Source organism: Nicotiana attenuata, unplaced genomic scaffold, assembly GCF_001879085.1.
Source record: "Nicotiana attenuata strain UT unplaced genomic scaffold, NIATTr2, whole genome shotgun sequence".
In the NCBI taxonomy this organism is placed as follows: Eukaryota; Viridiplantae; Streptophyta; class Magnoliopsida; order Solanales; family Solanaceae; genus Nicotiana; species Nicotiana attenuata.
In genome coordinates this window covers 73,597-90,814 of record NW_017671474.1, presented here as the reverse complement: position 1 = coordinate 90,814, position 17,218 = coordinate 73,597, and the positions used below count along the sequence as shown (strand labels likewise).

General features: G+C 38.2%; 1 protein-coding gene across 1 annotated transcript in view; it reads right to left on the bottom strand.

The window, feature by feature from the left end:
• The window catches only part of LOC109208514 (flap endonuclease GEN-like 2), a 27,538-nt gene extending 10,556 nt beyond the window's left edge, over positions 1–16,982 (bottom strand). The window contains exons 1-13 of the mRNA XM_019371640.1: positions 16,803–16,982; positions 16,534–16,691; positions 15,589–15,650; positions 15,346–15,467; positions 14,972–15,023; positions 14,714–14,786; positions 14,540–14,613; positions 14,063–14,122; positions 13,776–13,938; positions 13,557–13,656; positions 13,312–13,394; positions 12,944–13,044; positions 12,028–12,158 (exon numbers count right to left, since the gene is read on the bottom strand). Coding sequence (XP_019227185.1) covers positions 12,028–12,158; positions 12,944–13,044; positions 13,312–13,394; positions 13,557–13,656; positions 13,776–13,938; positions 14,063–14,122; positions 14,540–14,613; positions 14,714–14,786; positions 14,972–15,023; positions 15,346–15,467; positions 15,589–15,650; positions 16,534–16,691; positions 16,803–16,870 — 1,247 coding nt within the window. The 5' untranslated portion in view covers positions 16,871–16,982. The remainder of the gene's footprint in view (positions 1–12,027; positions 12,159–12,943; positions 13,045–13,311; positions 13,395–13,556; positions 13,657–13,775; positions 13,939–14,062; positions 14,123–14,539; positions 14,614–14,713; positions 14,787–14,971; positions 15,024–15,345; positions 15,468–15,588; positions 15,651–16,533; positions 16,692–16,802) is intronic.
• Between the last annotated feature and the right edge of the window lie 236 nt (positions 16,983–17,218).

Here is a 17,218-nt window from a genome sequence, read left to right as displayed (position 1 = left end):
ACTTTGTCCTTGAAGACAAAGCACTTCTCCAGAGGGTGGCTTACAAGTCGGTGATATTTGCAGTAATTTGGGTCATTCGTTTTCCCAGCTTCATTTGGTCACTTCATCTCCGGAAGCTCAATGAGATTTAACTCGAGGAGTTCTTCGAAAATGGCTGGCACATCAGAATCTAGGAATGGGCACTCTTTCTCCTTCATTTCTTTTAGAGTCAACTTTCCACTTGGCTTATCTTGAAAAGAAGTGGATTTCATACTCTGCTTCTTGCTCACCTTCGTCGTTAACTTCATAGGTGACATGTTGACATTCATAGCTTCTTTGCTTTCAGCTTGGGTACGAACTTGCTCCACTTCCTACCTTCTTGCTTGTCATTCCCTTTGCGAGGTTCATAGATGGGCAGCCTTTCATTTCCAGCGGAGGCCATGCTCAATTCCATGTCGTGGGCACGAGTTGCAAGTTCTTCAAATGTGCCGGGCTTGATACCTTGCAAGATGTAGCGCAATCCTCAATGCATGCCTTGGATGCACATCTTTATGCCTGAAGCTTCACTAAGCCTGTCTTTGCAGTTGAGGCTTGCATTTCTCCAACGATTGATAAAGTCGATAACTGGTTCATCCTTTCGTTGACGAGTATTTGTAAGTTCTATCATACTCACAGTGCATCTCGTGCTATAAAAGCGATTGAGGAATTCTTGCTCTAGTTGATCCCAGCTATCAATAGATCCAGCCTCGAGGTCCGTGTACCAATCAAAAGCATTTTCTTTTAATGAGCGGACAAACTGCTTGACGAGGTAATCTCCATAAGTCCCAACATTGTTGCATGTCTCAACGAAGTGCGCCACATATTGCTTTGTGTTACCTTTACCATCAAACTGTTGAAACTTTGGAGGTTGATAGCCAGCAGACATCTTCAACATATCGGCCCTTGCAGTGTACTGCTTTGCATATGTAAGGGAGGATTTAACAACAACTTCATATTTGTTCTTAATGGTTCCTTCAATGAACTCCTTCAATTGATCGATTGGAATCATCCATTCAGATGAGACAGGGATAGCCTTAGTGGATGTTGCTTGTCTTGGGGAAGAGTCACTCTCTAGAACTTCTGGGAGCTTGCTGGGTGCATGGGTGGATTCTTCTTCCATCAAGATTCCCACCCTGTCTGTTAGCTTGTCAATTCTAGCCTCTAGATTTTGCATGCATTTGGTCAAGCCAGCGATTGCTTCCGTCAAGTTTGCCAACTGCTCCTCCGTAGATGAAATGTTTGTCACCATAGCTTGCATGATTGTCGTGGACGACGGAGAGTAGCATGGATTTTCACACAGATTGATCCTTGATTGGCTCACGCTATGTGGTGTAATTGGGGAGGATCCATCACTTGAAGCATCATCATCTTCTTTCACAGCGGAGTGCCTGGATCCGGAGAGGTCAAGCAGAGCAAGAGTTTTCTTGATCTTTTCACCAGCATCGCTTCCTCCTTCAGATGCGTTTGTGGAAGATCTTGCTCTTTTCGAGAATGAAGATCCGAAAACAGGGGTTGATGCGGACGACACTTGGGGTGTTTGTTGTCCTAAAGAGCTTGCTTTGCTTCTCGTAACTGGTCCAAAGCTTCCAAAGGTAACATCGAGGATGCTTTCCACATTAGCGTAGAACCTGGAGTTAGCAGCCTTGGTGGAAGTTTGGGTTGATTTTCTTTGAAGCCACTTCAATGTTCTCGGACTTTGGTGATTGAAAAGTTGAGATGAGAGGTAGGGATTGTCCCACTGGGCGTGCCAGAATTTGTAAATAATAAATTTGCGTCGAGAAAATAAAATCAAGACCGAAAAATATCGCAACAATCGTAGTATTTTATTTTGAATATTTGAGTGTTACAATCTCGATGAATCCTCTAATTCTTCTTTTCAATATTAAATAAATTCAAGGGCCTTTGAGCTTGATCTTGAATATGTAGTTGTTTAACCGTCGTGAACACTTTGATTATTGCCACGAATTGTATCACGAACAAGTAGCCTTGATCTTGAGCGCCTTGTATTTGATTTGACTTCGTTTTTGATCTTAAATACTTGAATTGTTCTTCGTTCTTGAGCTTGAATACTTGATTTGTTCTTCGTTCTTGAACTTGAACTTGGTTGCTTGAAGTCTGAAACTTGTAGAGAAATTTGCGGCGTTTGATCCACGAGCTCTCTCTTGCTTCTTGTTATAACTTCTAGTGTCTTTCTGGGTTATGAAGACCCCTATTTATAGTTGTGTGAGGGAAGAGTTATGATAAGAACAAACTCTTTCCGACCAATCAAATTGAAGTGTGACATGGCCGCATTTGATTGGCCAGAACATGTCACTTGCACACGTGGCGCGATTTCATTGGCCTTTTAGTGTGACTTGGCATGCCTTGTCATTTTGACACGTGACATGATCCTATTGGCTCTTTCGTTTGACTTGGCGCGCCTCTAGAAAGATGGCATCTTGGGCTTAACGAAGTGGGCTCATCACTTTAGCCCAACTAAATGGGCTAGCCAAATGGATTAAGGCTTATTTATTTAATCCATATATATTGACTTATATAATTAATTCAATTATAATAGCCCATAATATTTATTTGGACTAACATATTTAAGATATTATCCAAATTATCTTATTGAATATAATTCAAGAAAATTTGCATGTCTACACACGTCTTTTGCGAAAACACGTAACGGCGGATGCGGATCGAAGTAGGGGAAAAATCCGTATGATGTTCTTGAGGAAGATTACGTCGTTCTCCCTTAGAATCGCAAATCCCACGTCGCTAAGATGCTAAGAAATCTTGTTGAATATGTTGAAGATGTTATGAAAATCCTCAAGTTATTATTACACAAAATGATATCGTATGACTTGCTGAAGTTCATATTCTAGGTACTCCTTCAAAAATAGTTTGGTATTTATAATCTCATGTTCCAAGCTTTGATTTTCCCTCCCTAAGAAAGAAGATAAAGGTAAAGAAAGCTTCATTGGGAATTCCTTGCCAAAGCATCAATTATAATGAACCTGGTTGAAATTTGCCCAATGTCCAAGTAAGAGATTACTTATAAAAGTGAGTGGCCATGTGCAACTTCTTGTATGACTTTTGATTTTCCTATCATTTCCAGATTCCAAAACTTATGCTTTCATCTCCTATTTTCCCTTCTTTTCCACAGTATTGAATCCTTTAGTGCGTTGTAGTACACACTAAAGTGATTTAAGCTTGTAATATATCACCTTATTGTGGAGATATAAGCACCCACTTAAGTGATTTAGATAGGTCTTTTTAAGTCTTGTGGTGTGGGCCCCACATTGAAAGACTTGGCCACCAAAATTGTTCTAACTATGCCACCTTGCAATGATTTAAGAGTCATATATATGGGCATAGTAATGGCTGCCACATTGGGGCTTATCCAAAAGCCTTAACCACCAATTAATTTCTTAATCAATTAGTTAATCTCCCATTAATCAATAATGAACCAATTACCCACATAATTAAGAATTATCTCAAATTATTTAAAATACTACTCTCTTTTAACACACCTTATACACCTTACTATCATGGCCATGTGGTACCTTGTATGGTACTAGTCCATAAATAACGGGTATTATAGCTTGGACCGTATCTTATCCCAAATTGACAAACTTCGACAAAACTCGTTTTCTTTGATTTACTTGCCCTCTCACCTTCATGAATTTACTTATCCCTTGTTGGAAACGTCATAATACTTATAATTCCAAAATAATCTCATTCTCGAGCTTACGTCGATTAACTTACGACGAAACATCACGTAAAAAAATGCGGGACGTAACATCTCATTCTCGATTTTATATCAATTTACTTAAGGCCTACATCCACGTATGAAAATATGGGGTGTAACATCACTCCCCCTTTGGAACATTCGTCGTCGAATGTTGACTGATGTACTTATCATTCTTATAACCCATAGCTCTTGCGAATACTTTAGTACTCCTCTTGCCATCTAGGCGGCTGTTCTGTAAATGAATCCCAAAGGCCAGGGCATTCCCTCCTTTAAGCCTCTTTCTCACACCACGACTTATAGTCAGAATCCTTCTAATCTCGTAACTGTTGCTACCTTCTATCATGCAGCCTTTACAACTCTAACTTTGTATGTGCGCCTGGCCCTTCTCTTCTCTTCCAGCTTTTAGCCAATCTCTAGGATTCACTTTGTGAACATATACAATATTATGTCAAGTTGTCCCTCTGGGCGTCATTAGCTTTACTACATCTAAGTAAGCCATACTATACCAAAATTCTTACTTCGATTTATCGCTACCGAGGTCTGCTACCGAACTCCAGGTTACTCTTGTTGCTTATCCTATATGCATAAAGCTAAATCCTTTAAAGCTTCATTAGTATTCATCTTAAGACTGATGGCCCAATCTCATCTCGTATTTTGCAATTTTTACCCGTCCATTGTTGATTCACCTCAATATTGATTTATAATCATCTATTGATAAGTTGAAACTTCTTACATAATATATTGCCACTAGGGCTTATATTACTTGCATCATGGAATAAGTGATTTTTCTGATCCACCTGGGCTCAATTCTTTCTTTTAACGTATACCAGAATCTTCTACGGCTTTATATATTGCATGTTTAATAAAACTTCGAACCCTTAAGTGCGTTCATAACGTAACCAACCATTGATCATTGATCAATAATTTCTTTCGTTCCATCTTAGCTTTCTTTCAAGGTAAACTATTACTTTTCCTGGTCTTTCTGCCCCCGTGTTGCGTCTATACTTAGCCTATCTTAGTGCCCAGACATGCCAAAGTTTTCGTGCAACTCATATGATCTCGAATATTACTTTTAATTTTACTTCCCGTTCATTAGCCACGGTAGGTGTCACTTTCCTTTGGAGTGCATACAATTTTGTAGTTAAACTGTTGTTACACAACCCTTTCCTCTTTAGGTCACTGTGCTTTGATTGAAGCCTTCTTCCTTATTTCCTCAACTAGTCTTTCATTGTGGTACTTAGGGGGGGGGGGGGGAGGAATCCTCTGACTCTTGTAAGGCTGCGAGCTTATCCCATCGTATGCCTGACGGAATTTTTGATGTTCTTCCTCGCCTATAATTACTCGTAGTTACTTATCTCCACGCCCTTGTGCTTGTAGGGTGACTCTTGAACTAATATTTTGACTGTCTTCTCGGTGGTACTTTCTTTTATTTCCGTAACACTCATACGATACCTTTTTAACTTCCCCAACTCCTATATGGATATTTTTCAAGGATCACGATGTCATAACTATGAGGCTGAATTCCCCATATTGGGGTTCCCTATATTTATCTTGCACGGTCTGTTGATTTGTTTGTATTCTCTTGTCTAGCCATAGCTAGGCTCTTTTTGAATCAACTACTAATTACTTGTTGACCCATTCCCGTATCAATATTCCGCGTAATCTTTCTTGGGTCATTTCCTTTGTCTTAACTTACCTCTCGCACTGGCTTCTTATTAATCAATAATATCTCGGGCAGGAATCCTTACCTCCTCTGACGTCGTGTTTGCATAGTGCTCTGGTATCGTAGCATATCTGTAGGCTTTGAATAAGTGCAATCTCATCCCTTTTTCGTTTTATCGCATTCTTCCTTTACCATTCCATAATTACTAGAACCACTTAATTCTGACGTAATGTCACGTCATTCCATATTTCCCCATCAGGGGAGTACTAAGAGTTTGAGCAATGACAATCTGCTTAAAGATGTTCTACCTCCTCATTTTTGGCGTCCTTTCACATCATCCATGACCCTTACTCTCCTGCGGTAATCCTTCTGTACTAAGGATAACGAAATTCCTTATTCGCGAGGTGACAATTACTATAACTGGCACGTACAGTCTCTTAAGCTTAATTTTGCTCACATTGCTTACTTTGGGGAAGCGTCTTCCTGAATGACCATTCTCTGAATTTCTCCTGATTCTTCTTCTGTTGTCTATTCTATTATTGTCGGTACGAAATCTGAAATCCTCATGATGTTGACCATTATCAAAATCACTAAATCCCTAATTCATGTTTACTTTATCTTGTTCACCAGCCCATACTGATCTCTATTATTACGGGGTCTAGCTTTTCCTATCGGTAATCACGTTAGAGTCACGAACTTACTTCTTGAAATGAGGATATGACTTCATGGCCTATACTATTTTGTTTCTTGAGGCCTATCACCTCTCGCCTCTTCCTTCACCTGACTATGGACCCGTTAATATCATCTTTTTTTTAATCTACCGTTGTCATCCATGTATCACATCTTACTCATAATTCTTCTTTATCTCTATTCTCATTACTCTACTAATATTTCTGCCTATCCCTTTCTTGTGAAAACTTCAGCAAGACATTCTTTTGCTTTTTGCTCCCCTTGCTTCATCCATCGGCTCTTCGGGTTGCTCAACGTCCTTGCTCTACTAGGGACGAGAGTCACACTAAGGTAATATTTATCCCTTCCAGGCTTTCAATGCCTATCTTCTAAAATTGTTTTTGTTTCTTGATCATGTTAGTATTCACATCTAATTGTAATATTCTAGAGTGCACCATCTGGGTGTCTCACAAGAAGATCTATTAGCACTTTCGTAAATACCCTTCGAAAATGTCAACTAACACAAACAATCCATTCACCATTTTGGGTTACTCTAACCCTAGCCGGATCCTGATGTTCCGTCCTTTTCTTAAACTACACCTGTTAGCCCACATAGGGCATAACTGAGATGGATACGGCCAATCATACATACCTCAGTTACTGTTGAATATAACTCAAAAAACTTATATCCTCTGCCTGAATTATTAACACCATTAACCTTCATTAACTGGGTGCTTCATACTCTTCTTCATCTTACTTCTTTTACTTGTTGAAACTTGTATTTATCTTCTGAATCTCTCATTCTCTTTCACCATTAAGGTGGATATGTATTCTTGCCTCAAGACTCCTTATCAAGAGACTTACACCTTTCAGTATGCACATGATCTGCTAAAGACCTCATATTTACTTATCATAAGCATGATGCAAAGTCGAGTTCCTTTAACTCAACTCTTCCATAGCCATGTCTTTTACCAACCGTCTTTCTGGATGTAGGTATCGTCTTATTATGAATAAAATAGAAGTTAGGAATTTGAATTCTTACAACTGAGCTCTACCACACGATCTAGAGTAAGAAGAAAGAGTGACAGTCCTAAATGCCCTGTAGCCTCCTGCTTATAAATGTGGTGCACGACACACCCATAAACAAGACTCTACTAGACACGGCTTGTAGACTCCCTAGGACAGAACTGCTCTGATACCACTTTTGTCACGACCCAAACCGATGGGCCGCGACGGGCACCCGATACCTTACTCAACCGAGTACCAACATAACGTATCTTTTCGTATCATACTGTCATAGGTAAATGAGCCAGAGAGGCTATCGTGAGATAAAGTAGAATAAAACATGGAGAAATACTCGACATTGGACGATCCAACATGTAATCCAAACTTATACATATGACGTACGGGCCTATAAGGCCGGCATGATCCTTTATATACTCAAAATATAGGCCGACAAGGCCATACACGAATTCGTATACATGACATCTGTCTACAAGCCTCTAAGAATACATAATATTATAAAGGTCGGGACAGAGCCCCGCCATACCAAACAATACACATTTAAATTATACTGACCAAACAAGCAACTCCGGAGCAAATGGAGTGCACCAACATCTTCCGCTGAGCTGATCGCCTACTCGGAGGACTCTCAATCAGTCTATCAGGACATGCGAGCATGAAACGCATCGTACAAATAATGTACCGCGTATGTAAGGAATGAAAATCAGTAGACAATAGACATGAGAGAAACATGGAGTTAAGACTCGACATGTAAATCTGAATAGCTCCGTGAAATCCTTTAATATTTAAAATGTCATGCATATACGTATAAATGTTATGTCGTGCATAGGTACATGTATTCATAACATCATCAAGCCTCTGAGGGCATCCCATCATATCATTCGGCCGTTGTGGGCAAAATCATCAACGTATACTAGCTGATCAGGTGGTTGTGCGTATATAATGCTATAACCTTTCCCATATCCCATATGCATATATATACGCATATATAACGCCATCTGGTCATGGGTCAATGTGCATATGTAAATGCATGTGAAAATATGTTAATAAAATCTCTCAATACATCATAAGACCATTATGCCTCTGGCTAATATCATGAAATAAATTTTACCAACTTACGTATTTTTGAGACCTATAAACAAATGATAGAATAATATGACACATAGGGAATCAAGAACATCGACATCTCTAGTATTTCTATGAATAGAGTAATTTATGGAATTTGTGCATTTTCTCGTTTCATTCGTGTTGTATAGATCATGCCAAAAAGAAAGAAGGGATAGCCTTAACATACCTGGGCCGATTCTTTTGACAATCCCTCTAGTACAAGTCTTTTGCTAAAACACGTAATGGCGGATCGAAGTAGGAAAAAATCCGAATGATGTTCTTGAGAAAGATTACGCCGTTCTCCCTTAGAATCGCAAATCCCACGTCGCTAAGATGCTAAGAAATCTTTTTGAATTTGTTGAAGATGTTATGAAAATCCTCAAGTTATTCTTACACAAAATGATTTCGTATGACTTGCTGAAGTTCATATTCTAGGTAGTCCTTCAAAAAAAGTTTGATATTTATAATCTCATGTTCCAAGCTTTGATTTCCCTCCCTAAGAAAGAAGATAAAAGTAAAGAAAGCTTCATTGGGAATTCCTTGCCAAAGCATCAATTATAATGAACTTGGTTGAAATTTGCCCAATGTCCAAGCGAGTGGCCATGTGCAACTTCTTGTATGACTTTTGATTTTCCTATCATTTCCAGATTCCAAAACTTATGCTTTCATCTCCTATTTTCCCTTCTTTTCCACAATATTGAATCCTTTAGTGTGTTGTAGTACACATGTAGGGATTAAGCTTGTAATATATCACCTTATTGTGGAGATATAAGCACATACTCAAGTGATTTAGATAGGTCTTTTTAAGTCTTGTGGTGTGGGCCCCACATTGAAAGATTTGGCCACCAAAATTGTTTTAACTATGCCACCTTGCAATGATTTAAGAGTCATATATATGGGCATGTAATGGCTGCCACGTTGGGGCTTATCCAAAAGCCTTAACCACCCATTAATTTCTTAATCAATTAGTTAATCTCCCATTAACCAATAATTAACCAATTATCCACATAATTAAGAATTATCTCAAATTATTTTAAAATACTACTCTCTTTTAACACACCTTACTATCATGGCCATGTGGTATCTTGTATGGTACTAGTCCATAAATACCGGGTATTATAGCTCGGAGCGTATTTTACCCCAAATTGACAAACTTCGACGAAACTCGTTTTCTTTGATTTGCTTGCTCTCTCACCTTCATGAATTTACTTATCCCTTGTTGGAAACAGCATAATACTTATAATTCCATAATAATCTCATTCCCGAGCGTAAGTCGATTAACTTACGACGAAACATCACGTACAAAAATGCGGGACGTAACATCTCATTCCCGATTTTATATCAATTTACTTAAGGCGTACATCCACGTACGAAAATATGGGGTGTAACACGGATGGCCAGGTTGATCGTCTTAAGGCTCGTATTGTTGCAAAAGGATACACTCGGATTTTTGCGCTTGATTAGTGACACTTTCTCTCCCATGGCTAGGATAGCATCAGTCCGCCTTTTCTATCCATGGCTGTTGTTCGCCATTGGCCTCTCTATCAGCTGGACATGAAGAATATTTTTTTACACGGTGACCTTGAGGATGAAGTTTATATGGAGCAACCACCTGGGTTTGTTGCTCAGGGGGAGTGTCGTGGCCTTGTATGTCGCTTGCGCGGTCACTTTATGGTCTAAAGCAGTCTCCTCGAGCCTGGTTTGGTAAGTTCAGCACAGTTATCCAGGAGTTTGGCATGACTCGGAGTGAAGCTGATCACTCTGTATTCTATCGGCTTTCTGCTTCGAGTCTCTGTATTTATCTGGTGGTCTATGTTGGCGACATTGTTATTACCGTCAATGATCAGGATGGTATTACTAAATTGAAGCAACATCTCTTTCAACACTTTCAAACTAAGGATATGGAAAAACTAAAGTATTTTCTAGGTATTGAGATTGCTCAGTCTAGCTCAGGTATTGTGATCTCACAACGGAAGTATGCCTTAGATATTCTTGAGGAGATAGGAATGACAGGTGGTAGACCTGTTGATACTCTGATGGATCCGAATTCTAAACTTCTGTCAGGACAGGGGGAGCCTCTTAGCGATCCTGCAAGATATAGGTGGTTGGTTGGTAAATTAAATTACCTTACAGTGACAAGACCTGACATTTCCTTTCATGTGAGTGTTGTGAGTCAGTTTATGAATTTTCCGTGTGATAGTCATTGGGATGCAGTTGTCTGCATTCTTCGGTATATAAAATCAGCTCCAGGCAAAGGTTTATTGTTTGAGAATCGAGGCCATGAGCAGATCATTGGATACTCAGATGCTGATTGGTAGGATCAACTTCTGATAGACGTTCTACGTCTGGATATTGTGTCTTAGTAGGAGGAAATTTGGTGTCTTAGAAGAGCAAGAAACAGAATGTGGTTGCTCGGTCTAGTGCAGAAGCAGAATATCGAGCAATGGCTATGGCGACATGTGAGCTAATTTGGATCAAACAGTTGCTCAAGGAGTTGAAATTTGGTTAGATTAGTCAGATGGGACTTGTGTGTGATAATCAAGCTGCTCTTCATATTGCGACAAATCCAGTATTCCATGAGAAAACTAAACACATTGAGATTGATTGTCACTTTGTCAGAGAAAAGATACTCTTGGGAAATATTGCCACAAAAGTTTGTGAAGTAGAATGATCAGCTTGCAGATATTTTCACCAAGTACCTCACTGGTCCTTGTATTAACTACATATGTACCAAGTTCGGTACATATGTATAGTTATGTATATAGTAGTAAATAACCCTAATCTCATATGTATTAGTAGTGGGACATGTATTATATATATATATATATATATATATATATATATATATATATATATATATATATATATATATATATATNATATATATATATATATAGGGCTCATTGTATCATAGTTAACATATGTGAATAATATCATATTTTTCTCCCGTGCATTCTCAGAGGTCCTTTTTCTACTCAATATTTATGCTTAATAAGCTATACCACTCAAGAAATTGGAAATTTTGGTTGTTCCAAAAGGTATGACCGGAAGCCATCTCATATAGCTGTTGTTGGTGATCAGAACAAATCTCTTTAATTTGATAGGCATAACACATGCTTATTTTTCGAACTGTCTTCTATAAACTCCATTGCCGCCCATGGAATATAGAGTTCTCCTTTCCATATAAATAAACCTCCGCGTAAAGACAGTTTACAATGAGAAGAAAACTACTATTCTTAGTTCCCAAAAAAGCCGTATTTCCTAGTTTTTGCTTGCATGGAGTAGATGGTGTGAGTCTTAATATGTATTGAAACGTCTTGCTACTCAGACCTAAAAATATTTAGGTCTTCGCAGAAAATACCTAATATATGCAGTTTGTTACGGATATCTTTCACCTTTAAAATGCCATGTTTGATGCATTAAGTTGCATTTAGATCAACACTGTCACCAAGCCATGTGATACATATATGAATTTACATGAGCTGTTGAATCCAAAAGAGTTCTTGCTCATTCATCTTTTCAGGAGATGGAAAACAGAAAGAGATTTCTGTCTCCTATTTGTTAATTACTTATGTAATAATATGACCAAAAAATTTTATTCAGTAATTTTCATGATGACGGAATTTGACCACCTAACCATCTGAAAACCAGTTTCAAAATGGTTCAGGCAAATGGTTATTTTCCTTATTTCCTATTGCTTTTGATGATCTATTAAAAATTAAAACTGACCTTACTGATTAATCCGAAATTTATAGCCCCTTAAATCATCAGAACATATCCTTGTAAATCATCAAGTTAATAGTTGACATACCTCTGAACGAGATCAGCTGGTACTATAGAGGTTTCAAGTCCATCCATTTCTTCCCAAGATACCTCAAAGCAATCTACTCCTTGAACTTTCCTCGGCTTTATAATTCGAGATAAAGGACACTTTATTGGCATCTGTGCATGTTCAGATCTTAGAAATCGTTTCCAGAAACAGACTTGATAGAATGAAATATAATGCAATAGAAAAAAAATTCCAACAAAATTATCCCAAAATATTGAGATAACAATAACTCAAGGCGTCATTACATGTGCAGCCCTCCAGCATACCAAACTCACAACTGTCAGGCCCCTATAGTGATGAGGCCATTAAATTGTTGTTCTATTTTCAAAGTCTTTCAGATATGCAATCTCTTCTCTTAATTAAGATGGTGAAACATCTTTTACAATCATATTTCTTTAATTTCTCCTTTCAGCAATATTACATTATATTCAAGTCCGTTAAATGTGCAACCCCAACTCTCGAAATGGATGAGAGAAGGTCTTCCAAATCATGGATTTTATGGTGTTGATGTCATAAAATAGCAAACTTATCCAGAATGCTACTGCAAGAAAACTCGGTACAATGTTTCCAGAATCACTGGTCTGATCAAAGCAGTACAATGTTCCCAGAATCACTGGTCTGGTCAAAGCATACAGAACCACACAACCATCTCTCATCTACTTCCCAAACCCAACTATTTTGGGCTAGTTAACTGGGATAGACAACAATTTGGATAAGCAATTATCATCTCTGAATATAGAAGTGCAATGAAGTTCTGCAGATGCTGCTATCATCACAAGGATCATTCTCAGGTAGACATACGCAGAAGGACGTAATTGCAAAAATGATCTTGATAATAAACTACTATATGGACGCAAAGAGTAAAATTGAGCATTCATTGCAGTAGGATGAGCATTACCTCATCTAATGGAAGCTGGACTCCCACTTGTGATGCAGTGGACCGCAAGTTGGCGAATCTCCGCAGTTCCCTTTCAGCAATCTTAGGAAGGATATACTCGTCTGAGCCACAAAGAACAGAGGGTTTCAGAGAATCCAACCTTCTCATTAACTGGACCAACGTCTAAGCTATTGCATATTTAATTCTTTTAACTATTACAAAAAATGAAACTATCAATTTTCAAAACCAAAAAGGAAAAAGAAAAAAGACAATCACAGTAGGAGTTATCCACTATAGTTGCCGAATCACAGGAAACAGGTCAGATAAGTGCATGAATTAGAATTCATATCAGCTAGTATGAAGCACCAAGATTTGGCTCAGAGAAACACCTGTCTTCTCAGGAGGCCAATCAAGAAATTCAGTGCATATTTGCTGAAGCTGGCTGCGGCTAAATGGATACAATGCAAGAATCCTGCAACACATATCTTTCTTTTCAGACTTCTTGGTTCTTAACTAACATTTCAACAGATTTATTACCAGCACAATGTAATGTGGTAAAACTTGGCAAAAGAGAAAAGCAAAAAAATGGAGAAAAAGAAGAAAAAAGTGAATGCTGTCTCAAATAAGAATCTACCGTTGTACAGCATCAGACTCCGCTGAATGGCACTTTGGTTTTAGATATGCATTTAATACTTGCAACGTCTGACTTTTCATTTGTGAAGGGCATTTGCTTCCTAATGCAAAAAGGAAAAATAGCAGGGGTTTAAACTTAAACGTAAAAATAATTACTACATATTAGTCAATGCCGGATATTTTTCTTTTCCTTATTTTTTCCTCTTTCCGAGGGACTCACCATTAGGATTTTTATATTCTGCAGCATTTTCTCTACCATTGCATTTGTCATCTTCAATCTTTTTCTTAGAACCTTTTTGCTTCTTTACGAAGGAAAATTCTGATGCAATCCATTGAAGAACAGCACTATCACCAATTGATTTAACAAGCTGACAAGCTGACTCCTATCAACTCAAAAGCATGCCATACCATAAGCATCAGATTTTAACCCATTTCAGTCATAGACATGTTAAATTGAGAGGAAAAATAATGCCCTGTTGGATACAAGAGACAATTTCCAAAACTTACCCGACCAAGCCCATAAACTCCTTCAGAGTAATCACCACCAAGAATAACAGCCAGCGTTATCTGGAAAAAGTAATTTCACAAAAGCAAGCCCCAACAAATACATCAGAAATTCAGACAATGAGTTGCAATTGTTGATCTGTTCCACAGACAAGCAAGGTCAACAAAATTCTGACGCCATCAGACTTACGTGGAATCAGAAAAATTCACAGTTTCTCCATTCACATCATTTATCAGGACATAATTCTGGAAGTTGCAACAAATCTCCTAACAGGTGATCATATCGTTGTATTCTGAAGTCTAGAATAAAACTAAGGGAATGAAGTAAGTTTTCTTTCCCCACAAGATTCATTGGAAGTGTTTTCCCTTAGACTGATATGGTTTACACTATATTCCATTTGGATGCCAATTATCATGACTGAGAACAATATTCTTTCCATTGTAATCAATAGTGCTGGAAGAAAAGAGAAAAAGAATTACCAAGGAGTTCCTTCCAAGTCCAAGCTTTCTTTCAATATCATCCATTTCATAGCAAACAAGATACCCACCTTCCCCTGAATCTCGCAAACTAGAAGTATGAGTACATCAACATACTTAAAAGACACTACTGAGAGTCAAAAGAAAAGAACAAACAGATAATATCTCAATTCTCACCAAGGGAAATATCTCTATACACTGTCCTTGCCCCAAATAGGAAGGCATCAGAATCTGATGTGAAACATCCATCCTGATAATTACAATCAGTACTGTGTGATACAAAATGAGGTTGCTCCAGCGAAAACACACAATAATTGTTATGGTAATAATTTTCTAAAAGAACAGAGTTTTAGAACCAAAATTGTATCAGGAAAAACTAGCTTAGTTCTCTGAATGAAGCAATACTAGCATAATGGATCGATGACCTCCACTTACACAGAACGATTCATAGTTTAATAGTGCGCATTGAGCTTCAGCCTCCTCAATCCTGAATTTTTTTGCAGATTCCATCAGTCTATAGTTGCAAAGAGTTATTTTCTAACTCCAACAGTTATAAGCTTCATATCACAGAACTCATTAAAGCACTGTCAATTCACAAGTCAAGGCACTGTTAACACATGGAATGACCTGGTTTCTGAAAACGTGTATTTTTTCAAGTATAGATACCCGGAGCAAGTTAAGATGTAAAACTAACGTCTGATCATATCCCATAGAACCGGAGGTGAAAGACAATCGTCTCAAATACAAGAATTTTTGCTTTCTGACATATCAATGGCATGAGAAAAACAAATGCACAAGTAAAGAGTTACCCATCTAAGCACGGAATTCCAAGTGCATTTCCAAGAACTTTGGCCTCCTTTATCATGCGTGAAAATTCAGATCCTGCGTTTCTTCGTATTGATGACGGTTTAATCGCCTCATCTTGAGTGAGCTACATTATATAAAGCTAGAGTATAATGAGCAAAGTAAAATAGAATGTAGGTACACAAACATTTAAAGGAGGAGTGTCGGCAAAAGCAGATAAGCGAAAGCAGATAATTAAGCAGTCCTACCACATTTCCAGGATTTAGTCGCCTTCTATAAGTAGATGATTTGATAGCAGGAATGGCTCCATCTGGAAAAGGAAAAAAGTGCCATTGAGATGTGTATCATGTATTAAGTACTCTCAATCCCTATACTCCAGCACCCAATATGCACATTCCAACACATACAACCAACACCAACTGCGCCCCAGTCCCAACCAAGTTGGGGTCAGCTAAAACATTACAACACCATAAACATGCTTAGTTTTCAAGCCTTTTTCAGAGACAGTAAAGACTCAAATTTCTTTGGCGGACTATGTTTGGTACAAAGGATAATATTTTCCAGAAAATGTTCTAATTTATCCATGTTTGGTTGGCCAAAATGTTTTGAAAAATATTTTCTCTAGGAAAACAAGCTCCTCAAAAGTACGAAAAATGACTACCCTGGTAGGAGTAGGGAAAACAAGTTCCACAAGTGGCATTCCAGCTCACCACACCCCTAACCCCCCACTCCCATTCCAACTCCCACCCCCACCCCATAGTCTCCTCTCCAACATACCTCGCCTTGACCACAGAACCCCAGACCCCATAGTGATTGCCTAGATTATATATAAATGCTCTAGAGACAATATTTTCTGCTTACTTACCAAACACCAGAAAATAAGTAAAAACCCCTTATTTTCAGGAAAAAGATTTTCTTTCATACCAAACACACCCTAAATAGACGTTTCTGGCAAATGCTTGACTGTGTGAAGCAACAATGCTTTATTGGGTGGTGAGCCGCAACTTGATAGTAGCAGGGCAGCATCTATGTGGAACCAAACCCAAATCTCAATATTGTCTTGAGTACTACAATTAAGAATCTTCACCATCTTACACGGTAAACTAATTATGAATACCACAATAGCAAGTAAAGTACTTCTTAATTGAGTAGAAGTGAAGTATAGATTTGCACAAAGAAAGAAAAAAAATTACCGGTGACAAAGATGAGGCTACAATTCAAAGCAATGAGAGCTCTAAGGCGGTGGAAGAGACCCCTGAGATAAAGCTTGTCTTTGATGGCACAGTGGGATTTGTTGACATTTTGAAGTTGAACTATCCAGCAAGAAAGATCTATACATACCCTCTTGTTCCTTTTACACGCACCAAATCACGAATTAAGTAGAAGAACCACAACAAGTAAAAGATTGTGGTGTTTTGGAAAATTAAAAAATGTAGGGGTGAAGTTGGAACAGAAGACTTACTGGAGATGATGAAGAGGAAGAGTTTTCTTGCAAGATTCTAAGATGTCCCAAAGGTTCTTTACGCCCATCCTTCTGTTCCCGTCCTATACAGTTCTTTGGTATCTGGGGTTTATAATAACCGTTGTTTTTGAATTTTGATTTGTATTTGTATTATTATTTCGACTGCTTCCACAATTTATAGGGGCTGTTTTAACTTTTAACAGCTGTGTAAGTAGGAAATGAGATTAATTATAGTTCTAGTCCCGCAACTGTATGTTTTCTCTCTTGCTACCCCCAGCTCTTTTTTTTTACCACAAACTAGTCCTCACATTAAATGTCGACAATGCCCCTTTTTATGATTTTTAAGGATTTCATTCAGCTAAGCTTGCTTTCATATTTTCTTTCAAGTAGTAGACTTCCAAAAAATCGTACATTCA